This window comes from Corvus cornix, chromosome Z (assembly GCF_000738735.6).
Source record: "Corvus cornix cornix isolate S_Up_H32 chromosome Z, ASM73873v5, whole genome shotgun sequence".
Classification (NCBI taxonomy): Eukaryota; Metazoa; Chordata; class Aves; order Passeriformes; family Corvidae; genus Corvus; species Corvus cornix.
In genome coordinates this window covers 21,504,398-21,532,135 of record NC_046357.1, presented here as the reverse complement: position 1 = coordinate 21,532,135, position 27,738 = coordinate 21,504,398, and the positions used below count along the sequence as shown (strand labels likewise).

Genomic DNA, 27,738 nt, shown 5'->3' with positions numbered 1-27,738 from the left:
ACTCACATTATCATCCACAATGATGTTTCCCTTATCTCAAGCCTTCTTTTGATACGTTTCTTGTCCTAAGTGGCACCCTTTTATTTTTATTTCCTCTGGACTTGTGTCCCATGTTGATCTTCACAGTGACTGTGATGTCTTCAGCTGTAGCAGAGCTATTTAGAGGCCAGCTGGAATGCTAGTTTCCCTTTGCTGCTGCATTCATGGGTAATATTTCAGAACTTGATTGACAGGGGGACAGGTAAACAAGCAGTAACTCCCTACTTCATGGCTCCTTTGCGGTCTTCAGGGGGAGAAAGTCTCGTTTCTGTCAGTTTGATTTCTCAGCTGTCTGGTATCTGAGGTAGCTGTTACTCCATCTGCCAAGTCTTTTGATGGAGAAGCAGGAGACAATGGTGGTCCTGAGATGTTACTGAATGTCTTGACTGTGCAAGCTCAGCTAATATTTAAGGCAATTTGCACAGAGTGGGAGAGAGATACCAAGATTATAGTTGTTTACACTTGATGAAGTGCTGATCTGATAAGCACTTGCCAGCCAAAACAGTAACTGTTACACTGTTTCTGTAGAACGTCTTTATTTTTGGTTTTGCTAGAAATTTTTTACTGTATCTATCACGTGTTGCAGTAACAAACACAGTTTTTTTTTTTTTTTAAATATATAATTTTTTTTTCAGGTGTTGTTTTGCTTCTAGCTAACTTTTATGTTTCAAAATCCCTGGTATGCTGATGCAGAATTTCTTTATCCTCTTCATTCTCCTCAGTGGGTTATGTCAGCATAATACTGTTTTTCACCAGTGTCTAGACAGGGAATATCAGCAGTTCTTTCAGTGAAATCCATCTAATCTTCTGGAATATCTTCTTTTAACCGACACTTAATGAATTAATGCTTAATTTACTGTAATTCATACCCTGGAAGACCATGACATTAATTTTCTGTTGGGAGAGGACCTTTTTTAATGATTTTCCTTCCCAAATTAAGCTTGAGAAAAGGATGGTGAATCTGCAGGTGGAATGAAGCCTTGGTAATAGATGGAAGCTTTTGGCATCAAATCCATAGGGGTGGGAACATAGTTGCGGTTCTAGTGAGTGGCATCCCTGCTGTGGCAGGGATTTGGAACTAGTTAATATTTAAGATACTTTTTAATCCAAGGATTCTATGATTCTGCTTCTGGTCACAGTTCCCTTGCTGCCAGTACCAAGATTTGAGGAGCCACTGATTTTTAGTGTGTCTCTGGAAGGGAATAGGGCCAAGTAGCAAGTAAATGGTGAAGATGTTGTTTCTCCACGGTGAGACGACAGGGTTTAGGCGGAGTCTCTCTGCTTTCCTTATTTCTTGTCCCCATCCTTCAGTCCCAGGCTATGGCTTGGTGTGGAGTCCACAGGTGACCCCTTCTCCTCACTGTGGGTCACTCTGCTATGCTATTAGATACAGTAATGGTGTGGTCATTTTTGATGTCCTTCTGCATCACCTTGAAAAAACCTTGAAGTACAAGAGGAAACACAGTTGTCTGTAACTTCTGCCATAAGAATAAAAAAGTAGCATTAGGAAAGGGAGGGGAATGGATGAGGCACCCCCTGTTTGTCTGCTGTATCTAGCAGGAGGGTAGGTTGTCTTACTGTTTGGAAGAAACTGTTTTCCTAAGTTGCACAATCCTCTAACATGCTGTTCCATGAACTGTTTTGCCTATACAAGCCTGACCTTCTCAGGTTGGAGTACAGTTGCAAAATTCTTGAAAGCCCTTAAAATAGAATGTAACCTAAGTGCAAGTGTTTGATCACAAGCACGGTGAGCACATGCCTGTTCAGGTTAGGTAGCTGAGTGCCACAATGGGTGCTTTTTCTGTATATTCAACTGCCACGATAAAATCACTGTAAGCAGTGTTTTCTGGCATGTTGTGGTTCAGAGAAGGCAGATCACTCTCCAAAACTTTTTACAGCTCAAATCCTGCTTTCAGTGTTTGTTTTGCTGCACAGTCTCTGTTTAAACTTATATGGAAGAAATAAAAAACAAAAAACATTTTGAAGCCCTTTACAGGTTCTTTTGTATCCTTACCTTCCTGTTGTCCCATACCCTGAGGAATGGAATATTTTTTTGCTTTTGGCAGTATCTCTTTTGGCTTTAAAGAGGAAACCTGCCTTGAATTTGAGTGAAAGCATCTCTTAGCCTTCCCCCTGTGCAGGTTCAGTTCTCTGTTTTCAGAGATAGATTCCAAACAAATGCATCCAGTATTTTTTCTTGTATTGTATTTGGGAAACTAAAACTTGCCTTTCCTTGTAGCTCTTGGGCATAATCAAGACCTGGGGCTAGGTCCTTGCAGAATTTTTATTTGTAGCTGGCATGGAATGATCTCCACAGATCACTTTTCTAGGATTTGAGTGAATAACTTTATAGATGCTGCTGATGTGTGTCCTTTGACTTTCTTTCTAGATCCGGAGCACCTTGAACAGTTTGAAAAGTATCTCCAATCAATGAACTGCTCGGAAGAAATCTGTCTGCTCACCACATTTGCTCAGATGGCACAAACCAAACGGGCTGATGTTGATGAGGATTTTATCAAAATCATTGTTTTGGAGATATATGAGGTTAGTAATGTTACTGGGTCCATTCAGGAAAAGAAGGAAAATTCTCTTTTTATTTGTAACAGTGGAAGGTGTGAAACTTTCATGGCTTCTGTAGTTCATTCTACTATGGAATTAAGAAAATGCTACTTTAAAAAAGTACTGAATTAAAATTGCCTGAAGTACTTGTTTTTTTCTGGCAAAAAGAACAGCTTTTCTGTAGGCAAAGCAAGAGTGAAGCAAATGAACAAAAATATATTTCTTTTGTTCTATTTTTCTCATGCAGGCCTAACTGATAGCTATGAAATTCCTTACCTGGTGTTTTTTCTGTTGTTTTTGGTAGGATTTTTTTTAGTGCCCATGTTGTTCCTGTGTTTAGTTTTGGACATTTTCTTTTGGCATGGTGACATAGAACTTTCCTGATCTTCTAGGCCAGTCAGTTTCTCTTTTCATATTGGCATTTATCAACTTTGTATGATGACCAAGAGCAATTTAGTCCTGTAGTTTCCAAAAGGCATTTTATTTCTGTGTCAGTGGAGGTCAGCCAGAAGCAGTAATTTCTCCCTACTCATCTTCCCATCTTCTCAGGTATCCTACATTAGTCTTTCCACAAGAGAGACATTTTCCAAGGTTGGTCGAGAACTCTTGGGAGCCATTGCCAGCATCCACACACAGATTATTTCTATACTGCTGGATCGGATTAGAGAGACCATTGAGAAGGTGGGGATGGTAAGTGCTGATGTCCATCATTTAAATCAGACACCTAGTTAAACCTAGAGGCCATACCAGGCTGTGTGATAAGACATGGCTTGGTATGAGTGGATGTGTTAAAAGGTCTGTCTGTGGGGTGTTTTGGTCATACCACCCTTTCAGATAGCAGGGCACAGTGCTGATTATTGTTGTGTGCTGAGTCCTGATTTGCACTTTTTGCTCTCTCTCCTCAAAGGTTTCTTTATATCTGTTTAAAGAACTGCCACTGTACCTGTGGAAGCCTTCTTCATCTGAGATAGCCCTGATCCGTGACTGGTTGTTAAATTGCAGCCTGACAACAGTGGAGAATAAACTGGCCTGCATTATTTTGGAAGGGCTGAACTGGGGATTTGGTGAGCATGTATGTATTGAAAACAGGAGCCTTGAACCTCCTCAGTGTTTCAGAGCAGAAGTTTAACTCGACCTGGGAGCAGAGCAGAATTAGAAAACAGTTAATTAATGATATGCTTTTATATTATGGCTGTAGACCTAATGGTGCAAAATGTGAATTTCATAATAATTTTACAGCACTCTGCCTGAGGATTTGCTTGTGCTGTACCTGAGTTTAAAAGAGATATTTAAGCAGGAATTTTTTCTCTCTAAACAAGAGGAAACAGCTGACCAGACAATTTTTATGAGTCACATGAATAAAATGCTTTTGGCTTCAGAAACAGAGGAATCCTCCAAAAAATGTGTAGGAGAGTGGTGTGACTGTAGTTTGTGTGCTGGTATCTAGGTATGTTTTTTACAGTGCAAGAAAAGTAATGATTGAAATGAGACATTTCAAAACCCTGAGCATAATTTAAATTATTGGAACTTATTCCATAATACTGGGTTGCTCCAGGAGGTCCATGAGTTCAGGATTCAGTTGAGGGTGAATGCTGTTTCAGAGAAAAACAGAAATAGGTTGGGGGAATAATCCTATTGCCTGTGTTCAGTGATACAGTTTTAGCATTGCATTCTGTGCATTTGATCATCCTGAACTCTTCTCTTTGCCATGATGATGGTTTTACATGAATATTTATTTTTTCTCCCTGTTTCTTGTGAACATGTAAAGAAAAATGAATGTTAGGGAAAATTAACACAGTTCTTCGCTGTGGAATAGCAATGCCATGTCTGTTCCCTTTGATGTGGGGAAAAATGGCTCTTTAATGGCAATTGATGGAGGAATTGCTATATTTTCCTACAGAAAAGATGGTGATGTGATTTGGTTTTGTTTTTAAAAGGAAGAGTTCACGTGTCTGTATTATGTAATTTAAAATGGCATCTGTGGATTTTTTGATTAATTATTATATGTTCATAAAATGCACATGGAAAGTGAATATTATGATGCCTTTTAAAAAAATAATCTAGTTGTTGGGCTTTGTATTGCCCTGTGTGAGCCTGGTACTCTTATCATTGAGCTGAATTTTTTTCACTGGGCAAGATTTTTGCCTAGATAATGCAATAATTAATTTGAAGATCCAGGAAGAGATTAGGATTTATTTCTCTGTAGTGCAGCTGAATGTACAGTTGTAGAGACCTTGTAAATGACTCAAAGCTATGTGTTCTATTGCTGTTTTTAGCAGAATACTCTTCACCTGGATCCGGCTGTCCATTCTGAAGTTGCATTGATGGTCCTGGAAGCATATCAGAAATATCTCTCCCAGAAACCATATGCTGGGCTGCTTTCTGAAAGCATAAAACAGGTATCCCTTCTTCTGAATTACGAGGAATAGCTTATGTGATTTACCAAAATACGAATATCGATCTAATATCGATATCCAACTGAGACAGACAAAAACTCTTAACAGTTTAGAGTTAGAAAGTGTATGTTTTATTTTTGCGTGGGATAGCTCCCTAAGACACAGGCCCCGATACAAGCAAACGTGATACCTTTTATTCCCAAATATTATGAATATCCAAAATACAAATGCATATTCATAGTGTTAACACCTCCCATTCTCCACTTCATATGGAAATGAGCTTACATGTCATTAGGCATGCGTAGTGTGTGTTCTGAATTGAGTCGGTGGTCTTGAATTGGGTCAGTGGTCCTAAGGAAGATGAAGTAACTCCTCTTCCTCACTTTGACCTTTTTGCCTTTCTGAGTTTTAACAATCCTAATTACTTTAGTGACCTCTAAGTTTCCTCTTGCGTGACTTTTGGACGAGTTCCCACAAAGGGAGGAAATTGGTAATTGTCCTTGTTCCCTACACCAACTTATCGACGTTTCTATTCCTCATTCTAAGCACAGCTAAGCAAACATACAAATGACAGATCATCAGTTATTTGGCAATCAGTTACTAACATCTTAAAACCCATTTCAGGTCCAGCTCTCCTAACTATTTTAATTAACTCTCACTGGGCCCAAGTTCTTTCCTTTTCCAACTAATACCAACACAGCTAGCCTATAACTAAAATCTTTGTTTCTTCTAAATCTATGTTTCATATGGATGGCTATAAATGGGAAAAGCTGCAGGGCAAGACCTTGTTTTCTCTTTTTTTTCTTCTTCTTTTTAAAGCTGTTCTTTGTGCAAATAGAATTTCATAACATACCAACACTCAGTGTTGTTTGCACCCACAGAGCTATTTGAAAATACTGTTAGGCTTCTGTTGCACATCTGTATGAGAATCACAGAATGGTTTGGGTAGAAGGGACCTTAAAGCTCATCCAGTTCCACCCCCTGCCATGGGCAGGGACACCTTCTACTATCCCAGGCTGCTCCAAGCCCCGTCCAACCTGGCCTTGGACACTGCCAGGGATGGGACAGCCACAGCTTCTCTGGGCACCCTGTGCCAGGGCCTCCCCACCCTCACAGGGAGGAATTCCTTCCCAATATCTGCTCTAATCTACTCTGTCAGTTTGAAGCCATTCCCCCTTGTCCTGCCACTCCATGCTCTTATAAACAGTCTCTCTCTGTCTCTCTTGAAATAGACATTTTAATTTTGACCCACTTGCAGGTTTGTGTATAGTCACACACTGCTCCTCCTTTACTCATACAGAGGTGGACAGTACTTGATTAATGAAAAGCTGTTTCTCCTTTGCTGGTGAGCATAAGAAAACTCAGTCCAGCTCTTAACCTTATTTGAAGATTCAGGTGTTAATCCCTTTAGGAGTTTCTCAGCAGTGGGCAGCACTGTGTGACCTGAGCACACCACAAACATTTATTAAATTGGTTTTACAGCACCCTGGACTCGCGAAGTGATAGCTCCAAGTTACAGAAGGCAAATGGAAGGATAGAAAAGTCAAGATTAAAAAATCCCTGTTTCAGATATTCAGTCCAAGATGCCTCTATTTATTTACTCAGAGGTTTTAGCACTGTGCTGGGCTTTGTCTTCTCAGTATTTCTTGTACGGTGTTTTCTCCTTCTCTGTGGCTTTTTCCCCCAGCCTTTTCTTCCCACACTCTGAATGTTCTTTGTTGTCTGCTCTGTTCTGACTTGCTTCTCTGCACTACTTAACCGTGATTTGTTTCCCTGTGCCAGCCAGATGAGTCCTCTTTTTTAAGCCTGTGTCAGCCCTAGTTGCCACTTGTGCTGGTGAATCAGTCCTTACTTGCATGAGCCTATAACTAGAATTTGAGAGAAAATAGTGCTTAGGTTCTTGTACCGCTACTCAGAGAGGATGAAATATCTGCATTGCCCTCCAGCTCTGCAATTTACACTGCTCTGTCAGAGCATGTACAGTATTTTTTTTCCCAGGGATTTATCATTCCTTCTGACCTAGACAGGGTCTTTGTGACAGTGGACACGTATACATATATCTCTGCCTGTCCACATGCAGGCTTTTTTCTAGGGACAGGCTGCCAGGTTTTAGGCTTTTTGTTGACAGATAGTGTTTTTGCATAGGTTTTTTTATGTTTCCTTTCACTAGCAGTCTTAAATGTTTTAAGCATTATGGAAGGTTGTGTCTGGCTTTTTATTTTTTTTCCTGTATTAAAATTAAAATTTAATTCAAGGTCAACATCTAGCTTGGAAAAATTTAAGCAGACAGTGTAAGTCGATAGCCTTTATCTGAAGGGATGGGGGGTAGGAGAGGGAGGTAGAAATCGAGGCCACAGGAAGAGTGTTTAGATAAACTACATGGTATGTCTAGAAAATGATTGCTGTTAGTCTAATCCTAAAAGATTTGGGTTGAAAGGGACCCCAAAGGTCATCCAGTTCCCTTTCCATGGGCCAAGTCCCAGACCAGTGCCACACGTGCTGTGTCACAGCTGTGCTTCCTCTCATTCCTGCTCCTGCTGCTTTGTTCCAGGTCTCCTACCTGGCCAGCATCGTTCGCTACGGGGAAACACCAGAGACTTCCTTCAATCAGTGGGCATGGAGTTTGATTTTGAGGCTGAAGCTGCACAGGAATGACCGTGGGGTGCAGCAGAGTGGGCTGGCTGTCCCCGTGTACGACACTGCGCTGGACACGGCCGAGTCGGTCATGCTGCACCCCCTGCTCAAGGCTGTGAAGGCAAACATCCCCATCGGCTGCTACCTGGCACTGGCAATGACCACCCTGGGGCACAGGTGAGGGCTTTCTGGGTGTTTGCCTTGGGTGGATGGCCCCAGGGACTGAGCAGCCTCTCTAATGCTTAGCTGAGGGTTGTTAACAACTCTGTGCATGTTTAAAGAGCGAAGGACTTGTGATGCAAGGGATCAAGCAGCTTGTCAGGGACAGCATCTCTGATGAGGAGGAGCTGGGCCTGGTTAGTCTGGAGAAGAGAAGAATGAGAGGGGGATCTCTTTAATGGAGATAGCCATCTCAAAGGGGTGTCCAGAGAATGGTGCTGGACTCTTTTCAGTGGTGTCCAGCAACTGCATGAGGAGCAATGGCCACAACTAAAACACAAGAAGTTTCAGCTCAGCATGGGGAAGAACTTCTTTGCATTGAGGATGGCAGAGAGCTGAAACAGCTGCCCATGGAGGTCATGGATTCTCTCTCTCTGTAGACATTCCAAACCCACCTGAACTCGTTCCTTTGTCTCTTGCTCTGGGTCACCCTGCCTTGGAGGGGTTTGGACTGGATAATCTCAAGGTCTCTTGCAACCCCCATACTCTGTGCTTCTGTGACTGTAGTTGCACAGAATCCCAGAATCACTTAGGTTGGAAAAGACCTCCAAGGTCATTGAGTCCAACCTGTGACCAATCCCCACTTTGTCACCCAGTCCAGAGCACTGAGTGCCATGTCCAGTCATTCCTTAGACACCTTCAGGGATGGGGAATCCACTGCCTCCCTTGACAGCTGTTCCACTGCTTAATAGTCCTTTCTGTGAAGAAATTCTTCCTGAATTATTTCAAACAACTTGCTATTTATTTTACTAACAGTTTTTTTTGCCTTCTGCACTTTAGGGTCATAAGAAATAGGACTGAAACTAGGGGTTAACGTAATTTCTCTGGACAGGAGTAGCTTTGAACCACACTTACTGAAAGGGTTGTTCTGGAGGTCATTTCTTTTATTAGGGCAGAACAGCATTCAGAAAATAGGGAGGAGAAAAAACCCACTCACTCTGGGAATGGTAAATAAAGAGCATTGTAAGAGCAGTGAACCTCTTAGCCATGATTGTGTTCCAACACAGTCTTTTCCAGTGCTTTTAGCAAATTTGTAAGTAAGGCTTTTGGATGTATTCAAATGTACTTGTTGATTAAGGTACAGAGCCACACAAAATTTGATCAATTCTCACCAGAACTTTTTTCCTTGACTCTGTGATCTCTTTAGTTATGCGTTATACTATTCAAAATTTTCAGTAACTTGTTTTCTACATAAAATATTATGTTACTCTTTAAATGAAAAATTATCTGGGCTTTCTTCTCCTTACCCAAGAAAGCCATGGCTTGAGGGTAAGATTGTGTCATAGATACTTCCAAGCACTGGAGTAGTTTGAGACTGATATGAAGGTATTTTGGGTTGAGAGTGGAAATTTTTCTATAACTTTGAGCATGGAATAAAAAACCGAAGAATCTCTTTAGTCTGTTCCAGTGCACCTTCTGTGTTTGGCCTTTGGCTCTCCCTTTCCCTGGAGAGGGAGGCAAGTTGTCCAGGTTAGGCAAGAACAGTGAGCTTTAAAGTGATAGAAACTTGATGAAGACTTGCATCTCCAGTGAGTTTTGGAAGACAGGACACTGATGCCTGGAAGAGAATTTGTGAAGGAAGGAGATACTTAGCAAATATTTGAGAAGGAAATACTAAGAAAATTACTCAGCGATTGAGTGACTCCTGCAGCTGAAGAAAAAACCTCTGGATTTAGCTACTTAGGTTTTCAAAATAAAGTGTAAAGTTATAAATGTATTTACATCTCAGTTCATAAAAATGAAATCAAAACCTTGTCCTCCTTTCTGCTGATAGTCAATGTTTTTTTCTTAATTTTATTTTTGTTTGTTTTCTGACAGCATTGAGAAGTTCTGTGCTGAAGGGATCCCTCTTTTGGGTGTACTTGTCCAGAATAGACATCTGAGAACAGTAGTCCATGTGCTGGATAAAATTTTACCCATGTTTTATTCTTGCCAGTATTACCTCCTGAAGAATGAACAGTAAGCATGATATGTTCATAATATGTTCATTTTAAAATTTTATATATTTATTTACTTAATTTATTAATAGTTGCAGCGGAAGTTAATCATAATGTTTTGGTTTAGACCGCCTGACAGTCTCCCAGACAAATCCTGAGTAAGATTTGGGTGCTGATGTAGATCAAGAACTGTGTTTAGTCCTGATAAGCTGCCTTGAAATACAGTCTGCTGTGAAATGTTCATACTGTGCCCATTGTATTGCTAAACTGGAGCAATTAAATCTGCACTGTGGTTGTGAATCAAAGCCTTTCTATATGTATCTCACTGGTGCTATTGAGCTGGTTTAAAATTCTCTGGAAGCAGGTTTTCTATTTATTATTCAGTAGGACATATTTTAATTTCGTTTGTTGACATCCCTAGGTTTTTATCTTACGTTGAACTGTTCCTTCATCTGGATAGTGGAGTCCCTCAAGGAGTGACCCAGCAGGTTACCCATAAAGTGACACAGCACTTGACAGGAGTGAAGTATGGAGAAAACGTTAAGCTGCTCAGTAGTATGATACAGGTAAAAAGATTATTTAAAAAAGTAAAGGAGGGGAGAGTGTTTAAAAGCAGGCTTATTTGACTGAGCTAGTGTTAAAGGTTAGAAAGGATACTAAACCTGGCAGTTCAGTCACAGAGTACCTGGTATCAAATATTAGTAGTTGGGCTTGGTTTCCTGAAATTCTCCTGCTGAAACTTGCCTAAATCTGGCCGTGCATGTGACACTAACAACAATATTTGCCTGTCAGACTTCTTGGAAAATTCGTATCCCAATACCAGGTCAAAACTGTTTAAAAACGGGAATGTAATATGCAGCACTACTTTCTTGTTTGTGTTATTTGAGGAATGCAGCAGATACATTAATGTTTGAAAGCTTTGCTTTTGGCCATTAATGTGGGCTCTGGAATGGAAAAATGTTCCTGAGTGAGGGAGCAGTAGTATTTTTTTAAGCTCAGAGAGGTCAAAACCCAAAGCTCTCCAAGATTAGAGGGGGGCAATGGAAACAGACCTATTATTTTTCTTCTGTTTTTGTATCTCGAGTTCTTTTACTCAGAGTTAGAATTAAGATGCAGAAGATCAAGAACTCTTGTTTGGTCTTAGTTGTTTATTACATCTTAGCAGTAATACAGCTGCACAGTGTGTGCCTCTTGGTTGGCAGGGTGGAAAATGGCTGTGAGTTCTCATTTCCAAGGTTTTTTAAAGTCTAAATTAACCAATTATGAAATGCTAAGTAATATGTTTTTACTTACAACCCAGTTACTAACCTTTCATGTTCTGCAGTGCGGAACTTTTGACCCAATGACAGAGCACTCAGATTTGTGAAGAAGAAGGAGAAAGAAGACAAATCCACACCCAAAATCCTCCATATTGTAACCTATTATCACCTATATCCCCTAAACCTAATTTTCTACATTTCTACATATTTCACCCAGTGATAAAACTTTTAATTACACAGCAATAACCTCAGTGTTATCACACAATTTAGGAAGCTTTTCCCAGGGTTTTGGATGGAGTACAGTGTACTTCTGAGGATCACTGCCTCTGAGCACTGACAGGCTGAAATTCTCAGAACCCAGGGTTCCAACACACACCTACTCTGGGAAGTCCTTTTGCAGAAACAGCAGGCTGGACTTTAGAAATAGGTGCTATTTATGCCTGCAGGGGTCCTGCTTAAGGCTTCTGTGTCTGTTTTTGCTGATTGCACAAGGTCCTTTGCTCTTCAGACTTCAGAATCTGCAGAAAATTGGAGGCTGAAGATGACAAAGCTGTCCTTACTTGGATATAGAGACTGTTGTTGTAAATTATTTAATTTAAGGATTGGCCCACAGCCTCAAGCAAGTCATACAGTTCTCCAATAAATTCTTAAGCTTTACTCAAAGCTGCAATCTGTTGACTAATTTTACCTTTTAATTTGTCAGACTCACATCTTTCTAAGTGACCAGCCAAACGGAGTGGGGCCAGCTGCAGTCCTGGAGTTCTGGGTGCAGGTCCTTACCAGCCAGCAGCTGTGGCACAGGGACCGCGCCACGCTCTGCCTGCTGGATGACTTGTGCAAAGCTGCTTTTCAGTACAGCCAAGAGGACTGTGTGCAAAAGCTGCTTTACCAGCAGCACAAGGTAAATAGCTGTGGTGTTTTGGTGTGGCTGTTGAGTAAATGGTCAGTTCGTGTGTTGCACAGTCTGATTTTGAGGTGAATGTATTTTCCTGAAGTGCAACAAGAACGGCTGTGAAATCCTAGAATGGTTTGGGTTGGGAGGGACCTTTACAGCCCATCCAGTTCCACTCCTGCTATGGGCAGGGACACCTTCCAGGGAAACCTAGACCAGGTTGCTCCAAGCACTGTCCAGCCTAATCTTCAGCACTTCCAGGGATGAGGCAGCCACAACTTCTCTGGACAACCAGTCGTGATGATGAGTGATGATGGGGTTATCTGATTTGTTACTGAGTGGGTCAAAATTAATGAAATGTCTGATATTTTAATAATAATGATAATAATTATTAATAAAACCAATTTACTATACAATTTTGATTCATATGAGTTCTGTTGTAGTTTGTCTTTTTTGCATTTCAAATATTTGGTTGTTTAGAACAAAAATGGAGCTTCTTCTGAAAAACCAGACACTGTCACTGTAACGGGATGTTTTCACTGAAAAAGACAGTCCAAGCAGTGGTGCCTGGCTGAGCTGAGGTTGGAAAGTAGCAACAGGAAGTGGAAAGGAACCTGGATGAAGATTGAGTGATGCACCTGTAGCTTCTAAATCACCTGCTCACAAAAAAACCCCAGATGTTTTCTGTTTTATGCAGAACGCTTTGGGCTATCACTGTGACAAGGGTCTGCTGTCTTCTCTTGTCAGCTGGATCGTGGCAGGCAATGTCACACCATCCTTTGTGGAGGGCAATGCCAACTCCTCTCAGGTGAGTGCCATGATGGTGTTGTGTGATGGGAAAAGCAGCATACTGGTCTAGGGATCTTTTTTTTTTTTAAGATCTCTTTCTTGGTCACTTTTTCTTCCTATCCCAGAGTTTTCTTGCGAGGAAATCCTACTTTAGCCTAAGAGAATACTGTGGGTTTGTTGCACTAAAAGGAACACGGATATTTTACATGGGGAGAGTTTTGTCTAATCTGCATCCAAGAATTCATATAATAGGATTGGATAGTTAAATTTTCTTCTAATCTGGTATTATTCTTGATCTGTTTAAGAAGACAAAATCTGTAAAGCCAGACTTTTCTATTAGATCAGTCTTTATCTGATAAGTGTTTTGAATTCCAGCTGCTTTCTCTCTGCTTAAGTGAGCTCCTTATTCAAGCAAAAAGGGAAAAAACCCTTGCAGTACCCCAGACAGAGATGTGTAGTGCAGGTGGAAGAGAGGAGATCTTGTTTTACAGAGACTCTCTGGGTAGTTCTGTCAGTTTTCTCTGGTTTTCCCCTTCTTTCCCAAGATTGTACGAAGGGGAAGTTTGAATTTAAGGGTAAAGAGGTTTTGTTGTTGAGATGTGATACTGTTTTTTGCAACTCTGCAGTGAGAATCTGTCAAACACCTATTCCTCTTAAGAGAGCATCAAGCTTCCTGATGCTGCCCCCTGCCATTTTGTTACCAATATTTCTCTTATTTCTGGGTTGTCCAGGTCTGGTTTGCATGGACGGTGTTAAATGTGGAGTCAATATTTGAAGAAGATTCACAGCTTCGCAGAGTTGTGGAGGGGGAGCTGGTTATCAATGCTTTAACTCCTGATCAAGCTTTGAAGGTGAGAGAACTGTTCATCCCTTTTTATTATTTTATTGGAGAGGACTGCTGGGGAAAAGGGTTCCCTTGTGTCATTTAGTTTTTTTTCTTATGTACTACTTTCTTACCAGGATAAAAGCATAAATAATGCTTTACTTGGCTGTGCAGGAGAAAATGTACCTCAGGGAAATTTTCTTTTACATTTTGAGTATGATTGAGTTCTTCTATGTTTAAAAGCTACCATGGAAATATCTGATTTTACTGTATCAATATTTACAGAAAACTAATTCGTGCTTTTACATGAGTTTCTGGGTCATCTAAATGCCTCACAAGCTTCAGTGGATTTATCCCCTGATATGGGGAGTGCTTATTTTTCAGATGGGAAAACATGTCTGTATTTCAAACAGATGATTTCTCAGATGACATGAATTTACAGGAGACTGGCCTTTACTTTTCTCTGTTTTCTGAATTATTTTCCAAGGCTTTCAAAACTGTTCAGGTCTCTCCTTTAAGAAGGCACTTAATCAGCTCTACTTCAGGCCACATTGCAGCATTTTCCAGCTTCTTTGCCCAAATTCAGTTATAAATTCTGGAGTGAAGCAAGTGAAAACCAAAACTGTCCATTCTCAAAGTGTAACTTTTGGCCCATCCTTCGTCTCAGCTGTTTCAGTGTGTTTTAATGAAGGAGGTAGCTCTGTGAAAATAGGTTTGTTTGGGCCGTGTCCAGTACATGTCTTGCATCCTTGGAGCTGGTTTGGAAAACATTTGTTCTTTAGCTTGCATGGCTTGATTCAGCTGGAAAACAAATCGGGTGTGGGCAGTGTGTGGAAAAGGATGCCAGAAGTCTGGTGTAGGGGATGAGGGAGTGCCAGGGTCTGCTCTGAGACTTGGGAACTCAGAAGAGCCTCCCATTCCCCTGCTTCAGGCACAGTCCAGGGGAGCTTGGAGTGGGACTGTTCAATGATTTACTGGATTTGTGGTGTTGCTGAAATGGGGTGCTGCTACTCATTGCGTTGTCTTTGTTCTGCTTTTGCTTCTGTGTCCTTTCTTCACATTAGTTATACTTTGCATTTAGAATTTTCACTAGAGGTATATTACATGTAATCTGGAAAAAGCTAAAAGTAGCTCGCTGGAGATCTAAACCAGGGACATCTACTTCTGTGAGGAAGAACAGTAATTAACTGTAATTAACACCAGTGGCCCATATGTTGGCCTGGTGTCAGAGCCATCATGCTGGGTTTTTGTAAACATCAGAGGTGTAGGTCTGCTCTCCAACGTAACTGTGAGATGGGCAGCTCATCCTTCAAGGCCCATAGCAGATATGTGACGGCTTCCAAAGTTTTCTCCTCTGTAATTACCAAGCGTTCACGCTGTGTTAATCCGCTCAGTTAGCCTGTGACAGCCTGTTACAGCACCACACTTGTCTGGAAATGTTGTTTCTGCAGAAAGCCCAGACCCAGCTGAAGCTGCCCATCGTCCCTTCCCTTCAGAGGCTCATGATTTACCGCTGGGCTCACCAGGCCCTTGCTACCCCTGCAGATCACCCTCTCATGCCTCTGATCTGGCAGAAGTTCTTCCTCCTGTACCTTCACCGACCAGGACCACAGTATGGGTGAGTCTGACTTGCTCCAGCAGCTAGCAAGCACTCATTAAGTGCACAGAAGAAAGTGAAAGTAAGTGCGTTACACTGACTGAACCTGAAAGCAGTGGGTACCAGCAGCTTCTATGGTGAGCCAGTTTATCTGCAGAGATGCTGATTTGACATTTGCAACAAGACTTAGTTGTGCTTTTTTGTTCATTTTTAGATTACCTGTAGGTGGCTGTATTGGAAGACGCTTTTTCCAGAGTGCAGCTCATGTTAACTTGCTGACTGAGATGAAGCAGCGGCTGACAGAGGTAGCAGACTTCCACCATGCTGCCAGTAAAGCACTGAGAGTGGAGAGTCCTGAGGGCAGTGAGAGGTCACCAGAGAAGGCCAGCTGCTCACCTGATTACCTGACTTCACCTGAGCTGCATAAGGAACTTGTCAGGTAAAAAAAGCCTGCCCAGTTCCATCTTAATCAATGCAACTGCCTGAGTAACTGCTACAGCGTAGTTGTAGCTGTGTGAGGAATGAAGGGATGTGACCTTAGATGTACTGCAGGCACTTACTAAAAGCATGAAATCACAGAACCATTCAGGTTGAAAAAGCCTTCCAAGATCAAGTCCAGTATTTAACCCAGCATTGTCAAGGCTGCCACTAACCCATGTCCCCAAGTGCATGGGTGTGCTCAAATCCATTCTTCTGTTTGCACAACTTGTTTGAGAGGGGGCTGGTCTTCTAAAAATAAAACATTATTGATAGATTTGTCACTCCCCTTAGGGAAAAAGCTTTGCTTTTTAATGAATGGTAGCCCCATGCTGGCAAAATATTTATTATTTAGGCATATCTGCTACTCGCATGTACATCACTAGCTATAAATGTAAAAGGCTACTTGGTGTGTATGCATGTTTGTCACAGACCAGGACCTGAATTGGTCTGAGTAAGATTACTTCATCAGGAAATTTACTGGGGACTTCAGCACATGGTTCAGTGCAGTTTACTTAGTTAGCAGCCTAAAGGTGAGTTCTCTCAAGTGTCTTCTGTGCCACCTGAAAAATGGTAAATCTGCTTACCAAAACCTCGCCACAAGACTCCCTTTTTGTCTTGGAGTAGGCTAAAGAGAGGGACACAGTCACTCACTGCCACTCAGCTGCTGAATGCCCACTTTTTTGAGGGATGGTAGCTCCTAAGAGCTGTCTATACCTCATGCACACTAAACTTGAGGCAGTATGTGAATATTCCCAGGAGCTAGTTGAAAAGATGATTTGAAGAGAGTCCCTTGTTCAGGGACCCTGGATGTGTGGAATCTGAGCTCCTGCTCAGTGCTCCCCTCAGCAATCAGTAGGTACTGTACAAACAAACAAGGGGGATCATAAATCCCACCTGGTTGCCTGTGAAAAATAATCCAGAGATGCTCACTGGGTGAACTTGATTAATATTTTCAGTCTTTCATTTAAAAAATGTTTCCCACTCCAACAGAGAGCCAGACTGCTCTACACCCAAATAAATCTTATGCTCAGGAAGTTTAATGACCTGTCTAGTTTCCTAGACAGGAGCGAAATTATTGGTAGGGTTTATAGGGGCTGATTCTTGGAACTGGTGTACTTCCATTTTTTCACCAGTGACACTGATGAAGGAAACAGGAGTTTGCTAGCGATATTTAATACCACAGTGTGAAGATTTAATGGCATTCTACTCCTTCCTTGTCAGGAAGGCTTGGACGGTGTGATAGTGAAAATGGTACCCGTGGGTGGAATGATGTCAGCTGAAGAAAAAGGTGTATTTATGTTACAATTTTAACAGAGGAGGAAATGAGAATGAACTAGCCATGATTGAGACTCTGAAAAGAAATTAAAAGATGTGGCTTAACTCAGGCATGACTTTTTGGAGCGGGCACTGCAGAGAGGTTGTGGGGTGAGAAGCCAATCTTGCTCACATGTAATCTGTTTATTGCTTTGGTCTTTTGAGTGGGGTTGTGGTGATACTTCTTGACATAAGAGACAGTCAGTCCTGGGTCTTATGCTAGTTTGCATAAATGTTTTCTTTTTCAGAATTTGTCCTATTACCTTTGTTGTTGCTGTTCATACTTCTCTAAGAAGCTTCTTTCCACCGCTGGTGTTTAACTTGACAGTAAACGAGTGAAAAAGCACCTGAAGTACCTGTTTTTAACCATGTTACCTTGTAGCATTATTTGTTGCCTTAATTCTAAACCTTAGAACAATCAAACTCACACTAATTTTATTTTTTTTCCTTTTTTTCCCTTTTTTTCTTCCCTCAGGCTTTGTAATGTTTTAATTTTGTGGCTGGAAGAAGAGAGTTTCCAGAAAGGAGATACATACATTCCCTCTTTACCAAAGCAGTATGATGCACACAGACTTGCTAAAGTCATGCAGAATCAACAGGTGAGTTGCTAATAACACTGACAATCTGAAATCTACTTGCTAAAATGAGTCCTTGAAGTCAGTGGGTGACTTGTGTCACTGGTCTTTAATACACATACAGCATGTATGATACCTTCATGGCTCTAACCTTTTTCCTAAAACCCTGTGCTATCCCAAACTGCCTTCCTTTATGTTTGAAAGAGGACTCAGATGTAAATTTCTTGCATATCTGTCATTTCTTGCAGCACAGTAATTTTTCTGTACTGCTCTGTAATTAGTATTAGAGGGTAATTTAATTTGTAACTTTAAATAACAAATGACTGGAAGCCAAAACGTGCTTGTGTTGGTAGTCTGTAAAATGTCAAAGGTTCAAATATAAGTTAGTGAGTGTGTATTATTCTGTTCTTGAAGACTAAAGACTTAGTATAAGCAAAACCCTGCAAGAGGGGAGATTTTGGAAGGGCATTTCCTTATGCTTGCTTTGTTTTCTCTCCTACAGTGTATGTGACTGCTGGAAATACAGCCTGCCTTAGCCTGGCTGCAGTTAATCATGCCATGATCTTTTAAACTATCTTGGTCTCTTGTATTCCCTTTTTAGGAACAGATTTTTAGTAATCTCTCTTTCCCTTTGCCTCTTATTTATCAGAAATTATACCATGTGTTAGATTTCATCTCTAAGTGTCACAAGTGCTTTTCAGTCGATATCTATATATGTAATAAAAAGTGTTCAGTTTTTCTTTTAATTTTAGATTTTTTGCCCTTAATAATAAATTTCATGTGACTTAAAACTGCAGGGTATATTTTTATTTATTTGCTTTAGTTCCCCAGGTCCTAGGATGGGTGGACAGCACATGATACATGATCAAAATGGGGATGATAATTTAATTATTTTGTGCTTCAGGATCTGTGGATGGAGTATGTCAATGTGGAACTCATACACCATGAGTTTCAGGAAGCTCTGAACCTTTGGCTGCAGGTTCAGCTTGAGTCCCATACAACCTGTGCTTCTGCAGGGCAAACAGATTTCACCAATCCTTTGTCAGGTAAGAGATGAAAATACTGTTATGGAAACTGTGCCTTAAAGACTTACTGGGATGTCAAAGCCTTGGTTCCTTTAGGAGCTTGATGATGCCTGTCAATAAAGTTATTAATATGGTTTGTTTTCTATGGGTACAGTATTTTCCTTGAAGTTGTTACAGTTTTCTCACTAAGATTCTTGTGTGAGAGGCTAACATTGATGCTTTTTGGCTTCAAGTTTGCCATGTCACAGAGCAGAGCTAGGGCTTCATGGGCAAGCTCCCCAAAAATTCCTCTGCACAGAGCATGCTCCAGACATTTTCCCAAAGTTCAGACAGCGACAGGTACAAGCAAAGGTAAAACCAGCTGTACCTGAAAACATATTTTCTCTGTTTTGTTTTTTTTAAGTTTTGTTTTGTTTGTTTGTTTTCTGTTTAGTGTTGTTTTTCCCAGTGTGTTTCCCTGGAATTTTGGTGTGGTAAAAGTGCTGTTCTAGCACAGAAGGGGTGATAGTCATGACTGGTATATTAAGGACGTGGTGAGATTGGATTTGGGGCTGATCCAAAGAAGGGGAAGGAGTGAGGGAATAGAAGGGAACTGGAATAGTTCCATAGGTGAAGTGGCACTGTTTGGACAAAGAAACTGAATGCAAATCAGCAGGAGGAGAGGGCAGACCCGGAGAGAGGCTGTGCTTTGAGGAGGAATTGGCACTGACAAGACTAAAGATGAGGATGAGCTGTAGGGAAAGGAACATGAATTTTGATTAGAATTTTGTTTGGGAGCCTCTGTCAGACGAGTAAAATAAATGGGGTGACAGGAAAACCGGAAGATAGGAGTGTTTGGGGAAAACAAGGAAACCATTGGGTCTTTTGATCCTAATCTTTGTGTGATGGAAGAGCTGGTCATGAAAATTAGCTGTGTGAAATAAACTTTGGCAAAAATAGGAAGATTAGTCGAGTGATTTTTTTTTTTTCTTTTTAAAAGGGGGAATCCTGAGAAATATTTGTCCACAGTTAAAAATGCTTCATGCAAACAAATGTTTTTGTTCAGCTTCTCCTAGTTTTCTTATTGACCAAACTTGTTTCTCCTTTTTTTTTTGTAGCCAAAGTGAGGATCATGAATAATTTGAAGAAGTTTGATACTCCCAAGCCCCCTCTACCACTGCAGACGATGAAGGCTCCTGTGCCAGTGATTTCCTCTGCCAGTCTCGTGAGTCAGAAAGATGCAATCCAGCTCATGCGCACGGACCTGAACATCTTGCAGCAACACGCCAGGTGAGTCATGTCTGTGTTCCTTGTGCCTCAGCAGTGTGTCCAGCAGTGCCTTAAAATGATCATGGAGTCTCTGAATGGTTTGGGTTGGGAGGCACCTTAAAGCTCACCCCATTCCACCCCGTGCTGTGAGCAGGGACACCTTCCACTATCCCAGGGTGCTCCAAGCCCCAATGTCCAACACTTCCAGGGATCCTGGGGCAGCCACAGCTGCTCTGGGCAACCTGTGCCAGGGCCTCAGCACCCTCAGAGGGAACAATTTCTTCCTGAAGATGCCCTTCACAGCAGCCTCATTTGTGGTGTTGGCACAAGACTGTCAATACTTGATTTCTGCTTCTTGTCCCATTTGTTCTATCTTTCTTCTGGTCTATCATGTTGTTATTCTACTTCTTCAACTGAGATAAGAGTGCACAAGTCTTATCTAGTGACCGAGATTACCTCAGACAGCATCTAACTTCTTTTCTCATTTGTCATATTTCCTGAAATAAAGCCTCCTTTTAGGCTAGATTTGTTGACAACGAGTTATTTAACCCTTTGGCACTGATGTAGTAGTTGCAATATGAAGCACCCAGGAGAGAAATCTGATTTCTGGTTCTGCTAGCTTTGCGAATGAAAGAGACTTTCTGTTTTTAATATTCCTACTCAGATATCCAGCTGAATTGTTTTCAATCACAATTGGTCAATCTGTAGTCATTCTTACTCATTGTAGTCATTTAATAACGATATTATGAACCAGAACAAAAACTACTAAGCCCACGAGAGGCTGTGTCTAAACAATTCCAGCATTAATATTACTTGGGTTCTCTTTTTTCTTTCTTTTTTTCCCCCTTCTGACTGAATCATCACACTCCAGCTTTTTTTTTTTTTGTCTGGTGGAAAATTACGTTTCCTACAGAGATTATTCTGTTTAGTGTCCTTCCAGGTTGTCATCTAAAGTAACTCAAAAGAACTCACACATACTTGAGTATTTTTGTTCTTATGAACCTGTTTTTTTTATTACTTTGAAGTGCTATTACTTTGAAGTTTTAGCTCAATTTCATTTAATAACCTTTTATGTTTTCCAGGAAGGTGTCATGAGTCTTTGTACAGCACATCAAATTGAAGTCTCCTCTGTTGCTTATAAAATCTTAGCCTTGCCGTTTCCGGGAAAGATTGTGGTAATTTTATTAATAAATGCCTTTCAGAACTGCAGCTCTCTGGGAGTCTCAGCATGTTGCTCTGAACAGTGAGATACTGGACACGGTGCCTAAGCTGTATGTCAACAGGGAGGAGCAGATCACTCTCCACCTGGAGTGCAGGGGAACTTCAAATAAAGGCTGCCAGGGAGCAGCTCAGCTCACCATCCAGGTTAGAGGCACGGCATCACCTCTGTTTTGGGGCTGTTGGACATAGAGGATGAGTGTGAAATGGCTGAATTACTGTAAAAATGGTAGTGTGTGACCAAATAAATCCACAGACATCTTAGTGATCTGAAACACCTCATGTGTAATGCTCAGAAGGAGAAGCAGATCAAGAGCTGAAGAATAAGTTGTTGCATGATTTTTTTTGCTCATGGTATCCATTCTAAACTGCTTCCCAGTGTATGGATGTGGGAATTTGCCTGCTGATAGGAATAGAAGCATGAAAATGTTTAAAGATGTTGCTTAGTAAATGAATTTTTTGATCCCCTCTAAGTTTTAGTCCCTGTGGATTAAAAGCCTTAGATAAAAGACATGAATTATATTAGTGTGTATGATAATTAATTAGGAACATGTCCAAAGATGTGTGCTTGGGCACAATGTACTGAATCTGATCAAAGCTCTCAGGGGGAAAACCATCCAAATTCAGAGTTCTCTGACTGACTGGACTGTGCTTTGTTTTTACGAATAGCTGCAACATGGAAGAGTTTTAGCAAAACCGTGTTAATTCTGAAATGAGTATGTGTCCTTTTGTCATTTAGTTTGAAGGGAAGCACAAAAATGAAGCAGTGAGCCAGCAGCTTCATGCTTTGCGCAAAGAAGTGAGACAACTGCAGGCAGAAGCCATGAAGCCACCTTCTCTGGGTGTTGTGGAAGCAGCTGTTCATGTGGAGAATTTCATAACGTAGGTTGTTCAGACACTGCTCTGGGCAGGGGTGTTTGTATTTCCATTTTGGTATGTTGGAGTTAAAATGTGGAATCTGTTCATGTGTTTTCCCTCATGCTTGTCAGCTTGGGCCAACAATCCTGAGACCTCTAAAGGAGTATTTCTTATTATCAGAGGGTCACTGAGGCTCAACAGGGCACACACTATTGTGTTGTACTTCTGTTTATTGTTTTCTACTTCTTTTTATTGTTCTGTGCCTTATAACAGCCTTCCTAATCCTGTAAAAGCACACTGAGTCATGACACGGATGCTGTGCTAAACTTCAGGAAGTGGGAAACTTGTACCACAGCTGTCTCAGCTATAGGCTAAATTACATGATTCCAGTATGACTCTCTATGGGTTTTTCTGTATTATAGTGCAGAGCATAATTCTTTAATAGAGTGCTATAATTTGAAGTAGTTTTTCAATTTGTGAAACAAAATGTTGCAGTGGAAGCAGGCTAGATAATACCACTCTTTTAGGGAGTGTGAATAAAATGGGGTCATCCAAGGCCCTCTTGCTCACTTGAAGATCTTTTACAGTTCTTTCCAGAGGTCCACTTTTGCAACTTCATTCTCAATTTTCCAAATTTCTGCTGGGATTCTCTTAGTGTAGCTGGTTTGCTACAGAGTGTAATGATTGTACAAGTAAAAGGATTTACTTACTACTTCTACTTGTTCATTCTTGATCGTTGATTTGAAAAATTCTGTGGATGAACTAGTCCTTGGGATTTACATCTGTGAAACTGCATCTTCTTCAGCTCTTTTAATTCAGACTCAGTGGAGACAGGGATTTAATCTCAACAAAACATTTACTTGGCAATACACAAGAAAAGATTGATTCTGTTTTAATTCTTTTATTGTTGAGCCTGTGAAATAAAATGAGGTAATTTTTCTTGCAATACAAAGGTAGTTGAGATGCCATCAGAATATGATGATTACTTGATTAGAGGGAGAAATAATCCAGTGGAACTCTGCTGTGGAAGTCTTTCAGTGTTCACTTTCTGACTGTGGTTATAGAGACTTGCTAAGGTTTGGAAGTATCCATTTCAGGCAGCAAAATTACATGAGCTAAATCTGTGACTTTTCAGCCTGGATATGAGAAGGAGGGATACTCAGGGGATATCACAAATACCCATCTCAAGGCTATATATTGGCAAGAAACCTTTCTTTATTGTCACAGGTTATTCTCTGTGTGTAAATCTAATTTGCCTTTTTAACCTAATTTTTTTAGGGCCCTCATAAATATCTACAAGGTGCAGCCTATGCCTGCAATCAAGAAAGTTGGAATTGGCTTGTTTTTTACACTGGTAGAATATGTGTGTGATGAAACTCAACGCAATCCTCCCACAAGACAGTTCTTCACGTCCTGCATTGAGATTCTGGGCCAAGTGAGTTTACTTCTTGAATATGAAAATATTTTTCTAAGTTTTTAAAATTTGATTTTTGGATGCCTATTCTTATTCAAATTGCTTGCTGACATTGGGAGGTCTAACATGTTCAGAAGCCTGAAAGTTAATTTCTAAGCTTCTATCCCATTTTCTTTTCAACTAATTGTGTAATATGCACAGTCTTCAGGAAAGGCAAGGCTTGCATTTAAGCAAAATAAAAACTTGATCTGAGGTGCCTGCCTAATGTTAATAAATTGTCATTGTGCTAGTTAAATGCTAGAGTTTGGCAGATAACTAGGGTTTGGATACTTTCAGTTCATAGAAGTGTGTTTCAGCATAGACTTTGCTTTTACTTGTCGCTTTCTGGTTGATGTACATCTTGTCAACTTCTGTATTTAGACGTTTTCTTCTACAGCCTTGCAGTGTTCTCTGTGTAGTGAGTTATACCAGAAGTTTGCTGGAAAAGAAGATAAGTGCTTGTTGGTGGTGATAATGTTTGCTGTGTTTGTGCACTGAGAAAAATCATTAGCCTCTGCTTTGGGTCAAGATCCTTATTTTTATCTTAGATGCAGCTTATTTCCATGTGCAGCTGTCCTTGAGCACCTCTAACAGCTGAAGTGATGAGAAGTTCTTCAGAGCTGTAGTTCAGTTAAATTTTTCCTATTATCAAGCACGGCTGGTCAGATCAGGATTCATTTTCTTGTACTATTCCATCAGAAAAAAATGGTATTTCCAGGCAACATATGTGATCATAAATGCTGTTTTAAAATGTGCTAGGGAGATGTGTTTATTTTGTGTTATATCTTGTGGACCAACAGCATTTAGCTGATGTTAATCTCATACAGTGTTTTGTTTTTGAGAAAATCTTCCCTTTTTATAAAAGGACCAAAACTGTGACTGTCGAAACAACTAGCTTAAGAGATGTATTTCCCAGTTGGCTCATATTTGGCTGTTATATTTTCCACCATTCCCACTTTTCTCAGGTGTTCATCAGTGGGACCAAATCAGAGTGCAAGCGTTTGCTCCAGACAATCCTGCAGAATCGAAGGCTTTGTACTCTCCTTTCTCCTTACTTCACTCCTGTTGCCTCTCCCAGTGAATTTGTGACTTTATACGAAAAAGTTGTGGCCTTTCTGAGTGAGGATAATAGTGATGTTGTCTTCATGCTGCTGACAAAGGTAAAGTCTGGTCTGTGGGTGTTCTTCCCCTGAAGACCTTGTCTTTGGGCTAAAGAGGAAAGAAGTGCAAATCTGGTATTTTAAAATAGCATTGACCGGTTCTGTAGAGCTGTGTTGGTCATACTGAATAGTAATTTAAGATCAAGAGGTGCTGGAGTCAAAAGAGAATAGCTTAAATAGCCTTTTCTAGCACACATAGTATCAGTATGTGCTTCCCAGGGCTTAGTGCTGAAATTAAAACCATCTCTTGATGGCTTCTTCTGCCTGATTATCTCTGCAGCGACATTCATCACAGTAGCCAGTGAATGCCAGGTATCTTATAACAAAATTTGGAACAGTGTCTGCATTTGCCAGCTCTTTTTGGCACCCACGTCCTTCCTGCCTGTCTTAAAACTGAATTAGGTAATAGCAAGTGATTTACACATACCGTGTTACTCATGATACTGCCAGTGGAAAAATTAGTGTAACACTTGGCCTTTGATACTGTTCTGATTCTCCTCTTTAGTTACAGGGTGACAGCTGGAAGCAGCAGAGAGTCTGTCCTGGGCAGGACTCTGAGCTGTCCATGGTGACAGTGGCCAGCATTGTCCCTGCTGACCGAGGTCTGAGCAGCTGCTCAAGAGGCTGCGAAAGCTTTGCTCCTCCATCTAAAAATTTATGGACTATGGACATCAGGTCCAGTTTAATGCTTGTGTGGAAACTCAGATGCATCTTTATTAATCTGAGCCCCCCTGCCAAGGGCTGTTTAATAAATCTAGGGACTTCTGCGGTATGCTAAATCATAGCCTTTGGAGAGTGAGGTTTGGAGCTAGGGCTAACAAGATGCACATTCATGAGGGTTTTCTTAAACACATAAAAATGTCATGATTTTATTTCCCTGGCGATTTCTCCCTTCTCCCAGAAGTGTTGTGGCTGTCAAATCTTGTGCTTGCGAATGCTCCCTGTGCTCTGTTCTAGTTTGACCTCACGCAGTGGTTGAGCGTGGCCAAGCCGCCTCTCTCGGAGCGCACCCAGCTCCTGGAGTCCATTCACTTGGCCCTCAATGCATGTGGCCTGGAACCTGAAGAAGATATTTTGATGCCATTTAATATCTTCTGCAAGCATTGGACTAACCTTCTCCAGTATCAGTTCCCTGACCACTACAGTGATTTCTTAAGGTTGTTTGTGCAAAGTAAGTATCTGAGGTGATGCATTTTAAGCTCCTTGTGCAGAACCCTTCTGGCTTAAAAAAGTGAACTCTGTGCAGTAGAGTTAAACAGCAACAAATGCAGTACAACTTAGACTTCCTTAGGTTTCTGTGGGCACTTTCATGTGCCTTGCTATGTGATGTATTTTTATTAGACATATTGTAGCTCTTCTGTGGCTCAGGGCACACACATCCATGACAACAGATTTTTCAGCCCATGTAGCAGGAGAAGGATGGAGGAGTGGTCTCCTGTTAATGGAAGCACCTATTAATTATGGTTATGCCACAGTCTGTAATGCAGAAACCAAAACCAAAGGGTTTTTGATCACCCTTCAATATCAGGTGGAGAACTGGAAATATGAAGACCTGGAACTGACACTGAAATCTGCTGAAAATGTCCTGGTTGACATTTGATGCCACCCATAATCTGATGTGTCCCTCAAATGAGAGCAAAAGTACTTCTCTTTGTCATACCATACCTGCTGAGATACCAGCTGTCTCTAAATGTGTGTTTGCGGCCAGGGATGTACAAAGTGCCTGGGAAGATCTCTAAGGAGAGAAACATGTAGATGCCAAAAGGAAATGTTAAGTTGATTACATTTGCAAATTAGAGATAATCTCTCACTCTCAAACTTGGGGCTTTCAAACTCCCGTGTTACCTAATTTTTCGTGTAGCAGGGAGCTCTAATTTCAACCTTTTTTGAGAGAAGGGGACTAACTTTGTGGTTTTCATGCGTGCATTCCCTTCTTTCTCCTAAGGCTCATCAGAGCAGCTTCTAAGCCCTGACTGCTGGAAGGCATCACTTAGAGCTTTGGGGTGTGATTCACTGGCGATTGAGCAGGGCAGTGTCAAGAGAAGTGATTCTGCTGAAGCTCCTGTGGTGAGGGAGGCTGCAAAAACTCTCCTCTCTACAGAACAGGTGGGTGCCTCTTGGGTTGATTGATATTTTTCAGGTGAAACAGCTTCCCTCCAGTGACAGATAGCACTGCTGTGCAGCCTTTCTGCAGCTGATTAACAGCTTCCTTCTTTTTACAGGTCAGAGAGACAATAGAATGGCTTTCTACATCCTTCTGCAAACTCCGACTGGCCTCGGTGGACTTCAGGACTTTCGGCCTGTTTTCAAAATGGACTCCTTATGTGGCTGAAGTGAACAAATTCCTGGAGTATCTCATTAAACGACTTATTGACACTGAAGTTGACAATTTAGCCCAAGAACCTATTGGGAGTAGCAGAATTTTAGCAGGTAATGTGTCTTAAAAGCAAATTACTTAAGTACCTAATTTCTCTAATTCTGCCTGTTAAGGGCCATTTAAATAAACAGTAAAATTTTTTACTTTGCATTTGTATTAAAATACAGATGGGAAATGTTGATGCTACTTCGTGGCCGTGTAGGACTTTATGCTTTATAATCTGAGAAGGAGGCTCTTCTATATTTGAGCTTGCTTCAAAATTATTTTATGAGGTGATTGCACTTTCTTCAAGAAAAATAGTCTTTTGCACTGAGCAGAGGTTTGGAAAGAGATACTACTGAATTTCATCATGCATGATTTAGATCTGGAGAAAGTTGGCTTTTACTTTAATTTTTAATTAATTTTAATTTAAATTTTAATTAAAACATTTTAGTATGTGGAGGTTTAAAGTGTGGATCATCATTACCCCCACAATCTCTGGTGTATTATTAAAATTATACTAATAAAACATCTTAACAATGCAAAATGCTCGTGATGGTTGTTCATACAGCCATATTGTTAACAGTTATTATCAAGCATATTGTATTTTAAATTCTTATTTGACTAGAAAGGACTGATTGAATAGTTGGATTCAATGATCTTAGAGGTCTTTTCCAGTCTTAATTATTCTATAATTCTGTGAATGTTAGAGTGAGAAAAGGATATTATATGCAAATTTAGAAAAGTGTAATATGTTCACTGTTGTTGATTTGAAAGAAAAAAGCAACTTTGTTTTGTTTCCTTTTAGCATTGCAGTCCTTGTATTCAGTCATTGCTGGACTCTTTAAACCATGGATACTGGTCTTGGATAAAGAAGATGCAAGGTATGTATTGCATTTTAAAATTA

The 27,738-nt window shown here is 40.7% G+C and overlaps 1 protein-coding gene across 3 annotated transcripts in view; it reads left to right on the top strand.

Moving 5' to 3' along the window:
* The window catches only part of EPG5 (ectopic P-granules autophagy protein 5 homolog), a 55,084-nt gene that overhangs the window by 14,892 nt on the left and 12,454 nt on the right, over positions 1-27,738 (top strand). For 2 of the 3 annotated variants that reach the window (XM_039567048.1, XM_039567046.1), the window contains exons 12-34: positions 2,429-2,583; positions 3,148-3,288; positions 3,506-3,670; positions 4,875-4,997; positions 7,546-7,805; positions 9,666-9,806; positions 10,206-10,350; positions 11,747-11,944; positions 12,633-12,743; positions 13,456-13,575; positions 14,999-15,165; positions 15,359-15,583; positions 17,414-17,537; positions 18,418-18,559; positions 19,636-19,807; positions 20,989-21,151; positions 21,744-21,886; positions 23,141-23,297; positions 24,281-24,475; positions 25,433-25,646; positions 26,421-26,581; positions 26,698-26,905; positions 27,640-27,715. In XM_039567048.1, the coding sequence (XP_039422982.1) occupies positions 2,429-2,583; positions 3,148-3,288; positions 3,506-3,670; positions 4,875-4,997; positions 7,546-7,805; positions 9,666-9,806; positions 10,206-10,350; positions 11,747-11,944; positions 12,633-12,743; positions 13,456-13,575; positions 14,999-15,165; positions 15,359-15,583; positions 17,414-17,537; positions 18,418-18,559; positions 19,636-19,807; positions 20,989-21,151; positions 21,744-21,886; positions 23,141-23,297; positions 24,281-24,475; positions 25,433-25,646; positions 26,421-26,581; positions 26,698-26,905; positions 27,640-27,715 (3,706 nt within the window). The remainder of the gene's footprint in view (positions 1-2,428; positions 2,584-3,147; positions 3,289-3,505; positions 3,671-4,874; positions 4,998-7,545; positions 7,806-9,665; positions 9,807-10,205; positions 10,351-11,746; positions 11,945-12,632; positions 12,744-13,455; positions 13,576-14,998; positions 15,166-15,358; positions 15,584-17,413; positions 17,538-18,417; positions 18,560-19,635; positions 19,808-20,988; positions 21,152-21,743; positions 21,887-23,140; positions 23,298-24,280; positions 24,476-25,432; positions 25,647-26,420; positions 26,582-26,697; positions 26,906-27,639; positions 27,716-27,738) is intronic. The other variant, XM_039567047.1, reaches the window with a different exon arrangement.